This window comes from Chenopodium quinoa, unplaced genomic scaffold (genome assembly GCF_001683475.1).
Source record: "Chenopodium quinoa cultivar QQ74 unplaced genomic scaffold, ASM168347v1, whole genome shotgun sequence".
NCBI lineage: Eukaryota > Viridiplantae > Streptophyta > Magnoliopsida > Caryophyllales > Amaranthaceae > Chenopodium > Chenopodium quinoa.
In genome coordinates this window covers 1,525,013-1,539,800 of record NW_018744874.1, presented here as the reverse complement: position 1 = coordinate 1,539,800, position 14,788 = coordinate 1,525,013, and the positions used below count along the sequence as shown (strand labels likewise).

General features: G+C 34.0%; 2 protein-coding genes and 1 non-coding gene across 4 annotated transcripts; 2 read left to right on the top strand and 1 right to left on the bottom strand.

Annotated features, from left to right (window-relative positions):
• Positions 1-1,267: 1,267 nt before the first annotated feature.
• On the bottom strand, positions 1,268-1,340 carry TRNAE-CUC. Its single transcript has one exon. It is a non-coding gene; the product is annotated as a tRNA-Glu (tRNA).
• Positions 1,341-1,496: 156 nt separating this feature from the next.
• Positions 1,497-6,908, top strand: LOC110705078 (cyclase-associated protein 1-like). The gene is made up of 10 exons (XM_021882913.1): positions 1,497-1,918; positions 3,358-3,526; positions 3,621-3,685; positions 3,978-4,287; positions 4,369-4,516; positions 4,610-4,719; positions 4,822-4,877; positions 4,984-5,040; positions 5,128-5,271; positions 6,474-6,908. The coding sequence occupies exons 1-10, from the start codon at positions 1,643-1,645 to the stop codon at positions 6,558-6,560; spliced, it is 1,422 nt and encodes a 473-aa protein (XP_021738605.1). The 5' UTR covers positions 1,497-1,642; the 3' UTR covers positions 6,561-6,908.
• Positions 6,909-7,004: 96 nt separating this feature from the next.
• Positions 7,005-14,633, top strand: LOC110705076 (glucan endo-1,3-beta-D-glucosidase-like). 2 transcript variants are annotated; one of them, XM_021882911.1, is made up of 6 exons: positions 7,005-7,089; positions 7,635-9,150; positions 10,074-10,429; positions 12,588-12,914; positions 13,556-13,955; positions 14,135-14,633. In XM_021882911.1, the coding sequence occupies exons 2-6, from the start codon at positions 8,748-8,750 to the stop codon at positions 14,290-14,292; spliced, it is 1,644 nt and encodes a 547-aa protein (XP_021738603.1). In that variant the 5' UTR covers positions 7,005-7,089; positions 7,635-8,747; the 3' UTR covers positions 14,293-14,633. The 2 variants fall into 2 exon arrangements, with proteins under 2 accessions (XP_021738603.1, XP_021738604.1); XM_021882912.1 differs by lacking the exon at positions 7,005-7,089 and having other exon boundaries at positions 8,604-9,150; positions 13,556-13,936.
• The last annotated feature ends 155 nt before the right edge of the window (positions 14,634-14,788 follow it).

Genomic DNA, 14,788 nt, shown 5'->3' with positions numbered 1-14,788 from the left:
TCTTCATTATGTCATGCTGTCATGTTTAAATACAAGGTAGGAAAGTATTTTTGGATATATTTAGTTAATCAGAAGTATATATTCATAGCTTCAAAGATATGAAAAGAGGAACATGGTTAAGTAGAATGTCTTCATGGCATTGAGAGTCGCATGAAACCTATTCTTGGTTGAGTTAATGCATGCATCACCAAGTTAAGTGGGCTTGCAAAATTAAAGATGCTATTACCGTTTACATGCGAGCCTAATTTCGATTGGTAATACGATATATAACACTAAGATGCTATTACCGTTTACATGCGAGCCTAAGAACACTAAGATGCTATTACCGTTTACATGCGAGCCTAAGAACTACAATCGCTGAAATCGTACATAAAATGATTTATAGATAAATAACCAATAAATAAAATTTAATATATAAACATATGATATTTCTCATTCATTTTATACATTCCATATCGATTACAAACTCTAATTACTAAAATTTTCAATAGAAGAACCACTCGAAAATTTTCTACTTTAAATAGTCTAACAAACAAATATACAATACTTTTGTATATTTTACATTTAATCCATTTTACATAACTTTATCCCTTAGTGGTGCATTCCCTTATAACTAATCCTTATTATCACAATCAATCTAAGACGAAGCTATTCGAAAAATATTTAGGTACTCCTCAATAGGAAACTATTTTGCGTTCTACAATAATGTCTAAAACAATAGTATATTTTTTTTTAAGAATCTTTAAATTATCAAATTCTAGATAACTTCACTTATAACAATTGTTTTTCCATAGATATTTCCCCATAGAAACTTTATCACTACTCCTTCTCAGTACTTATAAATTCATGCATCCTTGCTATTACAAAACCCGAACACAACCACGAATATCACAACAACCGAACACATCCACGAATTTTGCTTATCTTGCCGGTTGCGCGTGCTCCAACGACTAGTTAACCAAAATAATAGGACGACCCTAACAAGAATAAAATTATATTTTTTATGAAAAGATAGATTCAAATAAAATTATTTTTTCGAAAAAAAAAGAGTATCATATACGCAGTATTTTTTTGTTTGTTTGTTTTTTTTTTTTTTTCCAATTCTTTTATGATTTTTTTTCTAAATGAAACTAAAACCTCCTTGAGTGGACGGATTTAATTTATAATTTCATTAGAAATCATGAAAAAAGAAAAGATAAATTCTATTTCCTAAAAAAAAAAAAAAAAAACAAAACAAAACGTAGTAAAAAAAATTCCTTTTAAAAAATTCCGTTGCCGGGACTTGAACCCGGGTCTCTCGGGTGAGAGCCGAGTATCCTGACCAACTAGACTACAACGGAGTCGCTTGTTAACATTTCTTCACAAATTATAATAAATAAAAATAAAATCATAAATCCTCATTGAATGACACGTGTCCGTAAAATTCTCCAATTTCCCCTAATCCAAACATACCCCGCCCAAAAATCAACCTGAACACATACATTCCTTTCTCTTCCCTTTCATTTCTCTTCATTTTCTCTATCCTCCACTTTTTCTTCAACAATGTCTTCCATATAAATACCAAATCCTTCAATTTTCATCCTTCAGATCTACAAATTCATACATTTCATCTGATAATCAACAATTTTAGAGAGAGAAATCAATGGAGGCGCAACTTGTTGAGAGGTTGGAGAAGGCAGTTGCTCGATTGGAGGCGATTTCTTCATCTTCATCTTCTTCTAGAAGCGTCGATTTTTCCGGCGAAGATGCGGTGGTGGATCCTTCGATCGTCGCTTTGGATGATCTGATCGCCAATTATGTTGGTAGGGTTTACGACGCTGCTCAGAAGATCGGCGGTAAAGTGTTGGAATCTACGGAGATTCTTCGTGATGCGTTTTCTGCTTTGCGTGAGCTTCTTGTTAAAGTTAAGCAGACTCAGGTAATTGTATTTCTGATTTTTGATGTTTGATTTTAAAATTTTGTTGATTTTATTTTTGGATTGAATTGTGGAGTTTGATTTGATTTTGATTGAGTGATTTTATGTGAATTTTGTGCATTGTGGAAAATTGTTTGACGATGATAACTGTCTGATTTAAGGAATTCACATTTCAATTTTATAGATTTAGATTGAGCGTATTTTTGTTGATTTTGATTGGAAATTGTTGTGTAATGTGGATGTCGGATAATGATGATGAGGAGGATAGTTCAAATTTTGGAATTCAAAATTTTAGATTTATAGAAGCTTGATTTGATTTGAATTGATTTTTTTTTGTTTGTTTTAATTTAAATTGGAATAGTGCATATTTTGGACGAGCAATGTGTTGAATGTAAGATAAAGAATTTCTTGAATAACTCGGTGAAGAATCATTGAAGCTGAGAGATTTTTTCGAAGTTCTTGATTTCTACAGAATTGATCTTGTTTTTTGTATTGAGTAATGAATATCTGAAATTAGTATTTTAAGAACCTTACTTGTGTTGTATGCTCGCTTTATATTCTTCACTAAGCTTGCAATTTGGACTGATCAACAATTTTTATAGGCAAATACATTACAATATATTTTTTGAATGCTATCCAATATGAGGGAAATTGGATTGTCATCATGAAATTTTTATGCATGTTAGATTGTTTAGGAGAAATGTTAACAATCAACGGGATTAGGAATGGAAGGATTTGACATTTTGACCAGTAATATGATGGGGTAGTGGTAGGATAGAGATTTAATTTGCTATCGTAGCATCTATGTAAGGGCCCCTTACGGTTTGAGTGCACTATGTCTTGTTTGTGTAAAAATACTCGCAACATATTCTTCTTTTTCTTTCTTTTTTTTTTTTTTTTCCTTTATTTTTTTTGGGGTTAAGTTCCAATCTAGTGTGACTAACAGCTCCTTTTATATGTATGCGTAACCTTAAAAGACACAAATATTGGAAGGAAGTGCTATGTTACAAACTTTGCTTCCCTTGGTTTATTTATATTTGAGGTTTTTTAATCTCAATTAGTTGATATTTTACATTCCATCCTAATTATTCAAATTGGCAACTTTCGCTTTTTAGAGTTATGAGGTTCTCCTTTTGTGTGTTTAGAGCTAAAACATATTATCTCCATTTATTATTTGAATATGACTTGCTAGCCTAAAATATCACTTATATTGAAATAGAGGGAATTACGGTTAATAGATAATGGGCATGGCTGGATATCTTTGCCGAGACTGGTCTTGTTTGAGTTTGAGATGTCCAAGTTTCATATTCTTTCCAGTTACGTGGCTGAAACTAGTACTAGGTACTGTGGTGAAGGTTTTGACTGGGGTGCCAAAGTGCCAAACTACTTGTGCACTGTGCTAAGATTTGTTTTTTAGTGAATGCACTTTTTTTTTCCTGCAGAAACCTGACATGGCCGGGTTGGGTGAAATTCTAAAACCACTGAATGAAGTGATTATGAAAGCTAATGCCTTGACTGAGGGGAGGCGGTCTGATTTCTTTAACCATCTGAAATCTATTTCCGACAGCCTTGCAGCTTTGGCATGGGTTGCATATACTGGCAAAGACTGTGGTTAGTAATTAATACTCTCTAACCTTCAAATGCTGATTCATTTCTTTATCCCCTCCATCTTTTCCTGGTCTCCTAAATCATATCTTCTTGGTAGGTATGAGTATGCCTATTGCACATGTGGAAGAAAGTTGGCAAATGGCTGAATTTTATAGCAACAAGGTATTACTTGACTTTTTTGGGCTTATGAATATAGATTATTTTGCAAGTATCTCAATATTGTAATTACAAACAACAAATTAATTGAGCATCTTTGGCTGAGTTTGAGTAATGAATTTTAATTCCAGTTTTTTTTGGTCTTATCTGCTTCAAGGGGATATATTTTCATTGTGCACACTGATCTGATTCAAACTGTTTGAGGCCTTTGAGCTTTACGGAAGTACTATCACTAGTTCACTACTTTGTATGCATTTTCTGATTTTACAGATTCCTTTACTGTTTCTTTAATGTTCAGGTTCTGATTGAGTACAAAAATAAGGATCCTAATCATGTGGAATGGGCCAAGGCTTTGAAGGAGCTCTATTTACCAGGTTTGAGGGATTATGTTAAGAGTTTCTATCCACTGGGACCAGTTTGGAGTACCTCTAGCAAAGCTACTGTTGCTGCTGCACCTAAAGCCTCAGGACCAGCTGCTCCTGCACCACCACCTCCACCTCCTGCTTCACTCTTCTCTGCTGATTCTGCTAAACCTTCTTCATCACAACCAAAGGTAGGGATGTCTGCTGTTTTTCAAGAAATCAGTTCTGGTGGAGCTGTTACATCAGGTATCTACATTACTACATGTTCCTTTTCCCCTTTTCCTTTTTTTTGGTTAATTTTTGGTGACCAATCTCTTTCAATTCCAGGCCTGCGAAAGGTTACAGATGATATGAAGGCAAAGAACAGGGCTGACCGTAGTGGTGTTGTGCCTGTTGTGGATAAGGAACCACGTGCTAAATCTTCTGCATTTTCCAAAACAGGGCCTCCAAAGCTGGAGCTTCAGATGGGTCGTAAGTGAGTGTCTTCCTATCTTTGATACATGTGCTGTCCCTTTTGCTGTTGTCAGTTGTCACTGATCAATGCTTTTATCTTCAATTTATTTGGTAGGTGGGCTGTTGAAAATCAAATTGGGAAGAAGGATATGGTAATTAGTGAATGTGATTCAAAGCAGTCAGTTTATGTTTTTGGGTGTAAAGATTCAGTTTTGCAGATACAAGGTTTGTTGAGTTCTTACAAGTTGACTTCTCTTGGTTTGGGGACTCATATCTATCATTTAATTAACTGTAGTAAGCTCAGATTTTATCTTTGATTTATTACAGGAAAAGTTAACAATATCACTGCTGATAAATGCACTAAGATGGGAATTTTATTTAAGGTCAGTTTGCGGGTTTTTTGTTTTGAAAACTTTGCTTGTGTAAATTTTTCTGCATCATACTAGACCATGCTGATCTGACTTATGCAATTGATGACTTGTACTACAGGATGTTGTAGCAGCCTGTGAGATTGTTAACTGCAATGGTGTGGAGGTCCAGTGCCAGGTAATTGTTTCACAATAAAAATGAAATATAAAGAAATGATGATGGCATATGGTGGGAAATTCTGAGTTTGGTAAATTTGAAATGCAGGGTTCAGCTCCAACAATTTCAGTGGACAATACATCTGGATGTCAAATATATCTGAGCAAAGATTCTTTGAATGCATCTATAACCACTGCCAAGTCAAGTGAGATCAATGTGATGGTACCTGCTTCTGATGCCGATGGTGATTGGGTATGCAGCATGAATCTAATTATTTGGTCTAGTACTGCTTTTTGGTAAATTTTGGTTTAGTACGTGTGTTTTTTTTACCTTTGTTTGTGTTGTAAAGAGTTTAGGTTGGGGATGAGGTATAGGTTAGTTTAAATTTTAGGATACTAGTGCTCAGTTCCTGGTAGTTAGAGAGCACAAGTACTGATGATTGTTAATATAACGTTAATTAAATAGTCAAAGATGCCAAAGTTGACATAGACACCCCTTTGTATTGATGAATAACATTGAAAGTAAATTCTATGTGTAATTTTGCTCCAAGCAATTTTTCTTTCTTTTATTTTTTTTATTAGTGCTCAGTTCTTGGTTAGTTAACTCTAATTTCTTCGATGATCCATGGCATAGGTCTCATATCAAACTTTTTTATTTAAGAATTACCAAGCAAATTATAAAAATAACCCATTAAGAGTTTAGCTTGGTATAGGCTATAAGCGTCAGCTTAGGGTACTAGAGAAAGATGCCAAGACTATGGCCAAGGTCGCGAACATTGCGTTGACCAACAGCTGAAATGTAAGCCTACCCAACCGTATAGGATATCTAGAGAGTCTGGACACATTAATGGACCCTTGCAGCATAAGTGAGACATGTTTCTTACTCTCCTAGTGCCCATTAAACTGTTTTTGTCACAGTGGTAAACCTGCCCACAATGTTGATTTAGCAACTTTCTCTTGAGGAATTTTTCTGTTAGGCCCTGTTTGTTTAGTTGGAAAACTATTTTCATGGAAAAACACAATTGTGGAAATAGTTTTCCTTTGTTTCCTTACAAGATAAATTATTGACAGAGGAAAATGGGAGTGGAAGGGAGAAGGGTGAAGGGGTGGATGGGAGAAGATGAAAGGGTTCATTGGAGTAGGGAATGAAATGTGACATTCCTTTCATTTTATTTTATATAAAAATGCTTTCCACTCATGGGAAAACTATTTTTCACCTTTGGAAAAATTGGTATCCACCCTTTATAAACCAAACAATGGAAATTCGGAAAACCATTTTTCTAGAAAATGTTTTCTGAGCCTTAGACTTTCACATTCTTTTTAGGGTTGAGCATCTTCATTTGTTTCTTAAACATCATGTGATTGAAGACAGTGAATAATTTATAAAGTTACTAAATGGAAGTATTTATCTGAAATGTTAGAGTTTTAAACGTTTTCTCTATTTTCAACTTGTAGGAAGAGCACTCCCTTCCGCAGCAGTACATTCACACATTCAAGGATGGTCATTTCGTGACATCTCCAGTTTCCCACTCTGGTGGCTAAACTTTATAATTTCCGGCTGCAGATTTAGGTTATCCTTTAGTCATCTCATGATTAAGTTTTTGTTTGTCAAGGCTAAGAAGTGCATATTCCATAATTCCAGTCTGTCTTGAATATGTTGCCACTGGGTTTTTGAAACAAAGGGTTTTGCATTCGGCTTTCTCCCCCCCCCCCCCCCTAATTTATTCTTTTATTGATTCAGCTGTTGTATTATGCATTCTGTTTGTGGGTGAGGTTGTTGCTTTATACAAGGTGCCTTTGTTTGATTTTTCAAGTGCACTCCTGTAAGAACTCATACTTTGTATCGTTGTTTCTTCAGTGCTGTTATTAATAGTGGCTTTTTGGTTTTGTTTAAAGTTCTTGGAATAGTGTTGTTCATTCATAGCTCTCTGCCTTGCCTTGTTGTCTCTGATATCCTCTCGTTTTTTTTTTTTTTTTGAATACTTGATACTCTGCACATTTTGGCGCAGCCTCCAATTTGAATAAAAGGCAGGGGGTAGAAGCTGTAAGACACCTTCCCAAAAGTAAACAGGTAAATAAAAAGAGGTATTGGTATGATTTTAGCCTTTTGGGCTTTTATGTAGAGCATATTGACTAGAATGCCCTTTAAATCTGTTAAGTGATGTAAGTTTCCACGTTTTTCTGGTTGAAATCTGAGGTTATAAGTGTATTTCCTTAGAATGAGGGTCATATGTGGACCTTTATTTCATTTTAGTGATTGATTAATCTCAAAATGGAAGCACATTGTGGCCTTTTTTAGGTAGGCTTCAAAGTTTAGTATGTTAAGGAAATTGACTGGGGTTACTTTTAAGTTTTAATTTTAAAAAAATGGAAAAGGAAAAGAGAAGAGAGTTAGGTTCATTTTCTTTCTTTGCTCTAAAATAATTTGGCTACTTTATTAAGGAAAATAGAAGAGATTTAGGTTTAATTTTCTATCAGCACCTTAGTTGTTGCTTCCTGTTTACTTATTTATTGCAAATTTTAGTTGTTGTGAGCTGATAAATGCAGTGATATTGACTTAACAGTCTCGAGTTTGCAATTTACTTTACCATTTTCCGTCTATACTCTATATTACAGATATTCTTTACGGTTAAGCTTTTAAGTTGAGAATTAACGCTCAGTCTAAACTTGGAGGATTCAGGTTTGGTGAGTTCAATTCAGTTCAATTTATGAAGACCGGGGCACGAGGGTATTTTGAGAATTTAGCAAAAAAAATCGGGGATGTTGGGAAGATTCATGGCGGAATTTAGAGGGACCTAATTAGTCAAAAAGCTATTCATAATTTAGAGTTTCCCAAATGACAAACTACCCTTGTCTTCGCAGCTAAGGAAATCTCCAAGCAATGTCCTTTTGTAGGTAGACTTAAAAGACTTGAATACAAAAAGTCTTTCTAGTTTCTACCGCCATCCTCATATACTGTTAAAAACAGCTAACGGCTAAGTTTCTAACTTTGGAGTTTTTGAGTTATAGTTCCCGACATCACTTTACTACGTACTGAGCCACCATATGGTCCCCTCTTTTAAAATCATCCACCATTTCATTCATCCCAAAAGTTATATCCTCCGTACACTGCACTAAAAATAAAATTAATTATTAAAAAAAAATTGAATATTTTACAAGCTAAGATACCTTTTTTTTTGGGTTTCTATTTTAAAATTTTTTCCGCACTAATTTCTATACCTCATCAATTTAAAATTGCTAAACTTTTTTTTCTACAACAAAATTGATAAACTTAAAGAAGCGACTTAATTTGACTAAACTCCAGTAAAACCAAAAAGAAATTCATAAAGATTTAAGCAAGACAAAAATTTGTACTTGTGACCTTGCCTCTTATACGATTATAGTCGTAATTTTAAATAGATTACTTAAAAAACTTTTTTTTTCATCCGTATCTTTATATGAGAAGTGTTATGCTCAGGACTAGATTATGAATACTTTTAAAAAATAAAGTTCTAAAAAATACTTAAATTTGACCATTATTAAGACTTATACATCACCATTTTACTACCAATATTACCCATTTATAACATTCTCTCTACCATATTTTTTCAAAAACAAAAAAGGAGAGAAAAAAAAAAAAAAAAAAAAGCATATATTACACGACCAGAAAACAAGGTATTTATACACCCACATTTAGCCATCAAGTTTGAAAGAGAAAACCAACAACATATCATCATCACCAAAGAAACCATGGAAAAAACTCAAAGAAGCCACCTTCTTCTTCTTCATCCTCAATCAAAACTTCCCTTGATTTTCTCCTTCCTCCTCTGTTCACTTCTTACAGCAGAGTCTCAATCCTACCTAGGAATAAACTACGGCCTGTTAGCGGACAACCTCCCGTCACCGGAAGCGACGGCGAAACTGCTGAAAACAACACCATTTACAAAGGTTCGGCTTTATGGAGCTGACCCTGGTATCATAAAAGCACTTGGTAATACCGGAATTGGCATTGTTATTGGTGCTGCTAATGGTGATATTCCTGCTCTTGCTTCTGATCCAAGTCATGCATCTCAGTGGGTTAACTCCAACGTCTTGGCTTTCCCTGATAGTAAGATCATTCTTATTACTGTTGGTAATGAGGTCATCTCCTCAGGTTAGTTCGTTGGTTCATTTTTTTTTTTTTTTAATTTCATACTTTTCTTGTACTAAGTATAGTTTATTATTTTTTTTTTGAAACCACTTAAAGTATAGTTTATTATATTATATCAATTTTCGTTGGCTAATATTATATAAATTTTTGTTGTCTTTTATAATGATTTATTGAGGGTTCTTAAAGTTAGATGATATACATGTTCTTTTTTTTTTTTTTTTGAATAATGATATACATGTTCTTGAATCTTGATTAGTTTATGGGAACAAATTTGTTCTTGATCAATTTTGCCGGTTATTCCATGTGATGTTTTGCCTTGATTAGTTGTGTGTACAAATTTAATTACTACGTATTTTCTTTGTATTAAATAACAATGGGTTTATTACAAAAGGATAGTGGAATTTGAATTAACTACCAACAAATTTAGTTGTCTCGAATTTCTTAATAAAATTCAAATTTCATGACTGTTTGGAAATTAATGGGAAGAGATTGGTAAAATTAATAATAATAATAATAAAAAAGAAATCTTTTGGTAATATTATAAAGCTGAATGATTCCATGATGATTCAAATTAATCAATCTAATCTTGGTAAAAGTATAAAGCTAACAACTTGTGCGACTCAATTAAGTTATATCCTCAATTGGAAAAAAGGTGAAAGAAAGAATGAAAGGAAGGAACAAAGAAAGACCATAACTTGAATTGGGCATCTTGCAATTATTTTAGTTGTTTGTACTAAACTTTAGAATTTTGTGTGCTAAAATTAGTTTTTAAATTAATAAATTTGGATGGTTAAAGTATATCCCCAATAAAAAATAAAGGTTTTTTTTTTTTTTTTTTTTTTTTTTTTTTTTTTTTTTTTTTTTTTTTTTTTGTGTGTGTGTGTGTGTAAAATATTTGTTGACTGATAACAAATTATGATATGCAGGGGACCAAGACTTGATATCTCAGCTAGTACCTGCAATGCAGAATATTCAAGATGCTCTAGCTGCAGCTAAACTAGATGGAAAGATCCAGGTCTCAACGGTCCATTCCATGGCTGTTATGGGTCAGTCCGACCCGCCATCATCTGGGGCATTTGTCTCAGAGTTGGGTGACACCATGAAGAAACTACTTGAGTTTCAGAAAGAAAATGGGTCCCCATTTACCATTAACCCGTATCCGTTTTTCGCCTACCAGAGTGATCCAAGGCCTGACACTCTTGCATTTTGCCTGTTTCAACCTAATGCTGGACGGGTTGACCCGGGATCCAATATTAAGTACATGAACATGTTTGATGCTCAGGTGAGGTTTTATTTCACATGGGTTCTTTTTACGGAGTAGTATTTTAAGTCTCATGTTTCATGCACAAGTTGTTTACTATACACCCAGATGTATTACGTGCACGGTACACTTTTCCCTTGGGTGTTAGGTGATGTTTCCAAAAAATCATAATTGGTGAAGACAAGAGTCAACAAGCTTATTTAAGCCAATCTAGACTTAAGAGTGACCCTATTTAATTAATTTCTTTCATCAATCATGTTTTGGTTTGATTAGTATAGTATTTGACTTTTAATTTAAATAATATCATACAAGTGTAGTTTGTTCAGAATAGCTTATTTTGGAAGAAAATAGTGATACACTGACACGTACACATTTTATGCTTAATCATGTGTTTATGAATCTAATCTAATAGTTGATTTTTCATGCATGATTATGACATTGTACTGTATGCATAATCGTGTAGTTATCAATAATGAAAATCATCCATATATCCTGTAATAGCAGCCTTCATTATATTATACATTGCATCAATTTATCAATTGCTTTTGAGATGATTATGCCAGAATTTAGCTATATGTTTGTCTTGTAATTGCTTTGAAGTATTGCCTAACATCTTCACTGTCTGGCTTTCCTTTTGAATGTTTCTATGTAGTATCAAAATGCACTGATAATGGGACGAACATACCACACGTTACTATCGTAGTTGGGCTAATGAGTATTAGAGTTTTCTTTTGCTTGAATGGTTTCTGAGGATAGCATATCTGTTCTTTTGAATGATGTGAAGATATGCATTATAGCAATAAAGACGAAAACTTTATATTTGTGATTTGGACTAGGACCAATGTTCCACTTCAAATTTGTTTTCCCTCTTTGGCATTTAAAGAGTTTTAAAGTAACTAAAGATTGATAACTAAAGCTAGCATTCTTGTACATTCATTGCTTTTTCTATTTTCATCATCTAAATCATGGCTTTAAAACAGTTTATTTAGGCTATTGATTGTATTACATAATCTTTTGTTAAACAACTGACTTATATGAGGTATTATGGGCAAATAAAAGAATAATAGTGATTTGAGAAAAACCAAAAAAGCCAGGTAACACCTCAAAAGTAGACAAAAAAAGTGGGGACTATATATTTTTTTCAGCATGATTTATACTCTTTCTACCCTGTATTTAAGTTAGAGTCATCCATTTTAAGATGTTATGCGTGTAAATTAACTTAAACTTTAGATAAGTTTTCTCTAATAATTTTTAACTCCCCTTAATCTTGATGTTAAATTGACTGGTAGAGTACATAACAGCCCGGCGTTATCCTTTATCTTTGGTAGACTAGTGAGTAGTGTTACTCAATGAATATCCCTTTAAAAATTTAAAGAGCTTATATTCATCAGTTAATCTTTTACATGAAAATATGTAATCCCATACCTGAAGCAATACCTACATATCTCTTATGCTCTACCCCGTGGTCCTCGTCCTCATGATAATTTCCTGAATCTGTCTTTTAGGCATGACTTAATGTGCAAGTATCCCTGAAATTTGGCTCCGTTCTTTTAACCTCATTATTGATGGGAATATTTGTGGTTTTAATGTGTCCTGTTTAAAGTGATTGATTACCAAGCTGGCCAAAAAGGGCTAGTGCAATCAACTCATTCCTTTGTTTCCTTTTTGTCCTACTTCATGGTCCATCTAAGGAAAAAGAATAGAAGGTTACAGCGTGGAAATCAGCAGAGAATAACTAGGACAAAAAAAAAAAAAAAAAAAAAAAATCAATGTATCATCTTTTATAAAAGTCGATGATCAGTTCATGCAATTTTGGAAGTTGTTCCTTTCATTTTATTTTCATGATTTTACTTCCTAAACTAAGATTTCTTGAAGAATGAGCAATAAGGATTTTACTCAGTGACATGATACTATTCTTTCTCCCTGAATTTGGATACAGATGTTGCATTCAAGTTCGCGTCCTGGTCTCAAACTAAGCCCCATTTTATGAAAAAAAATTGCTTATTTTTTTGCCTCAAAAATGAAGTGTAAGTGTTGTTATCCATGTCAGTTTTTCGAGTATGAAGTGCAGACATATGAATTGATATAGTATTTAAAGTAATTTAGCACTGCTAGTAGTAGAAGTAATATACTTGGAGTAGTATTGAAATTGTTGAGGCTTACCAGTTGGGAATTTCAGGTTGATGCAATACGCTCTGCCCTGAATGCATTGGGATTTAAAGACATCGATATAGTGGTTGCTGAGACTGGGTGGCCATACCGTGGGGACAGCAACGAAGTTGGTCCTAGCATTGAAAATGCTAAGGCTTATAACGGAGGCCTGATTTCACATCTCAGATCAATGGCAGGGACCCCATTGATGCCTGGAAAGTCAGTAGATACATACATTTTTGCTCTGTATGACGAAGATCTGAAGCCTGGTCCAACCTCTGAGAAGTCATTTGGTCTTTTTAAGCCTGACTTATCTATGACCTATGATATAGGTCTCACCAAGGGTGGCAGCCAGGTGAGAATTTATTCACATCAGTTTCTGATATAATCTGACTTTTGAGAATTAGCTTAATCCTTTGGTGGTAAATTGTTCTGTTACTGTCATAAAATAATATACTCGTGTAAAACAGAACTTCCTTTTCATTACAGAAATATTCAGGAACATACGTTAGTTCACTCTACTTGCAGTAATGAATCTAAATCATTGTGCATCGTATGGATTATTATGCCTCACTGTGTGGGTTAATTAAGGAAGTGAGTATTCATTAGAAATTGGATATATAACCAATACAAGTATCATGTCCATAAACCAGTAACGAAAAATCCTAAAATGTTGTCTGATTTTAACATAGCATTCATCAGTATTTGAGTCATGTGTGTTGGTGTGCCATATGATTTTGTTATACATTATTTTTCAATATTTCAAACTAAAAGGGGGTCAATGTTGATCAGAGTATAAAACTCTATCATTGGATTTAACAAGTGCTAAGGCAGTCTGAAAAATTATGTCAGAAATTCCCAAAAAAATGGTCCTGAAATCACACCCTACTGATTTTGTGGTTTGATATTCTTGTGTAGCATAGAAATGTAAACTTACGGTGTTAATTAGTAGTAACTAGTTGATTAAGAAACTGATTGAGCATTATTGTCTTTTAGGCCCCAACATCATCTCCATCAATAAGTCCAGCAAATTCCTCAACAAGTCCAGCTCCATCAACAACTACGTCTCCCTCAAAAATTCCATCAGCTCCCTCGAAAACTCCATTAGCTCCCTCAGCAACTCCAACAGCAGTACCAGGGACTCCTCCAAAATCTTCAGGAACATGGTGTGTGCCAAAGAAAGGTGTCTCAGTCACCCAATTGCAGGCCAATCTGAACTATGCTTGTAGTCAGGGCATTGACTGTAGCAAAATTCAAGCTGGTGGACCTTGTTATGACCCCAACACAGTGGCTTCTCATGCAGCTTATGCCATGAATCTCCTTTATCAGAAGGCTGGCAGAACTCCCGGGAGCTGTGACTTCACGCAGACAGCTACAGTTACATCCACTAATCCCAGTAAGCTCTTGTTAATTTATCAGTTCATCCTTAACTATTTTGAGAAATTTTTTAAACTCAAATTTTTTATTTCTAAACTTCACTTAAATCATTCATGTACTCAATACTTTGTTATACTATTACTTTCTTTCGTGTGCTTACTTATAATCAAGTCTAAAGCTCTTTTTCACATTTTGTAGGTTATGGTTCTTGTGTATATCCTAGTGATGGGAATGCCAGAGTATCGTTGGGAGCTGGCTTAAATAAATCTAGTGCTACAAAAGTTCATTTTAGTTGGCATTGGTCATGCTGGTGGTGTTTATGTTTCGTACTTTCCTCTTTCTTCCTTGAATTCTGAAACCCCGGCTACCTCCCTCTCCCTGATACACGCTTCTCTCTTGCTCGCGGCTCACCCACTCTAGTCTTGCAGCTCACTGCTAATTAGTAAGGAGATGAACATTTGGTGACTAAAATGAGTCACTAGCTACATATTTTTAGGGTTTATATATAGTAACAAACTTTTGAGTTTTGCTTGCACTAGTTTGTGGTTGTAAAGTTGTATGCAGGAAAATCTTGCTCCTTAATATCCACTCTCATGGGTGTTTTAACTAAATTTTCTATTATTGTTTAAGATTTATTTGTGAATGTGTAACCTTTGTTAGCTTCTTTTATCTATTTATATATATTTTGAAGCTGAAATACTTGTAGATGTTAAAATGTTATGTGCCTAGTAATCTAGTATTACTATCGTCAATTCATTTTCAATATTGTTTTGCCAAGTATAACACCATATCCAAACAATACTAAATATTGTGGAGCATATTATTCTTGTAGATGTTAAATGCCTAGTATAA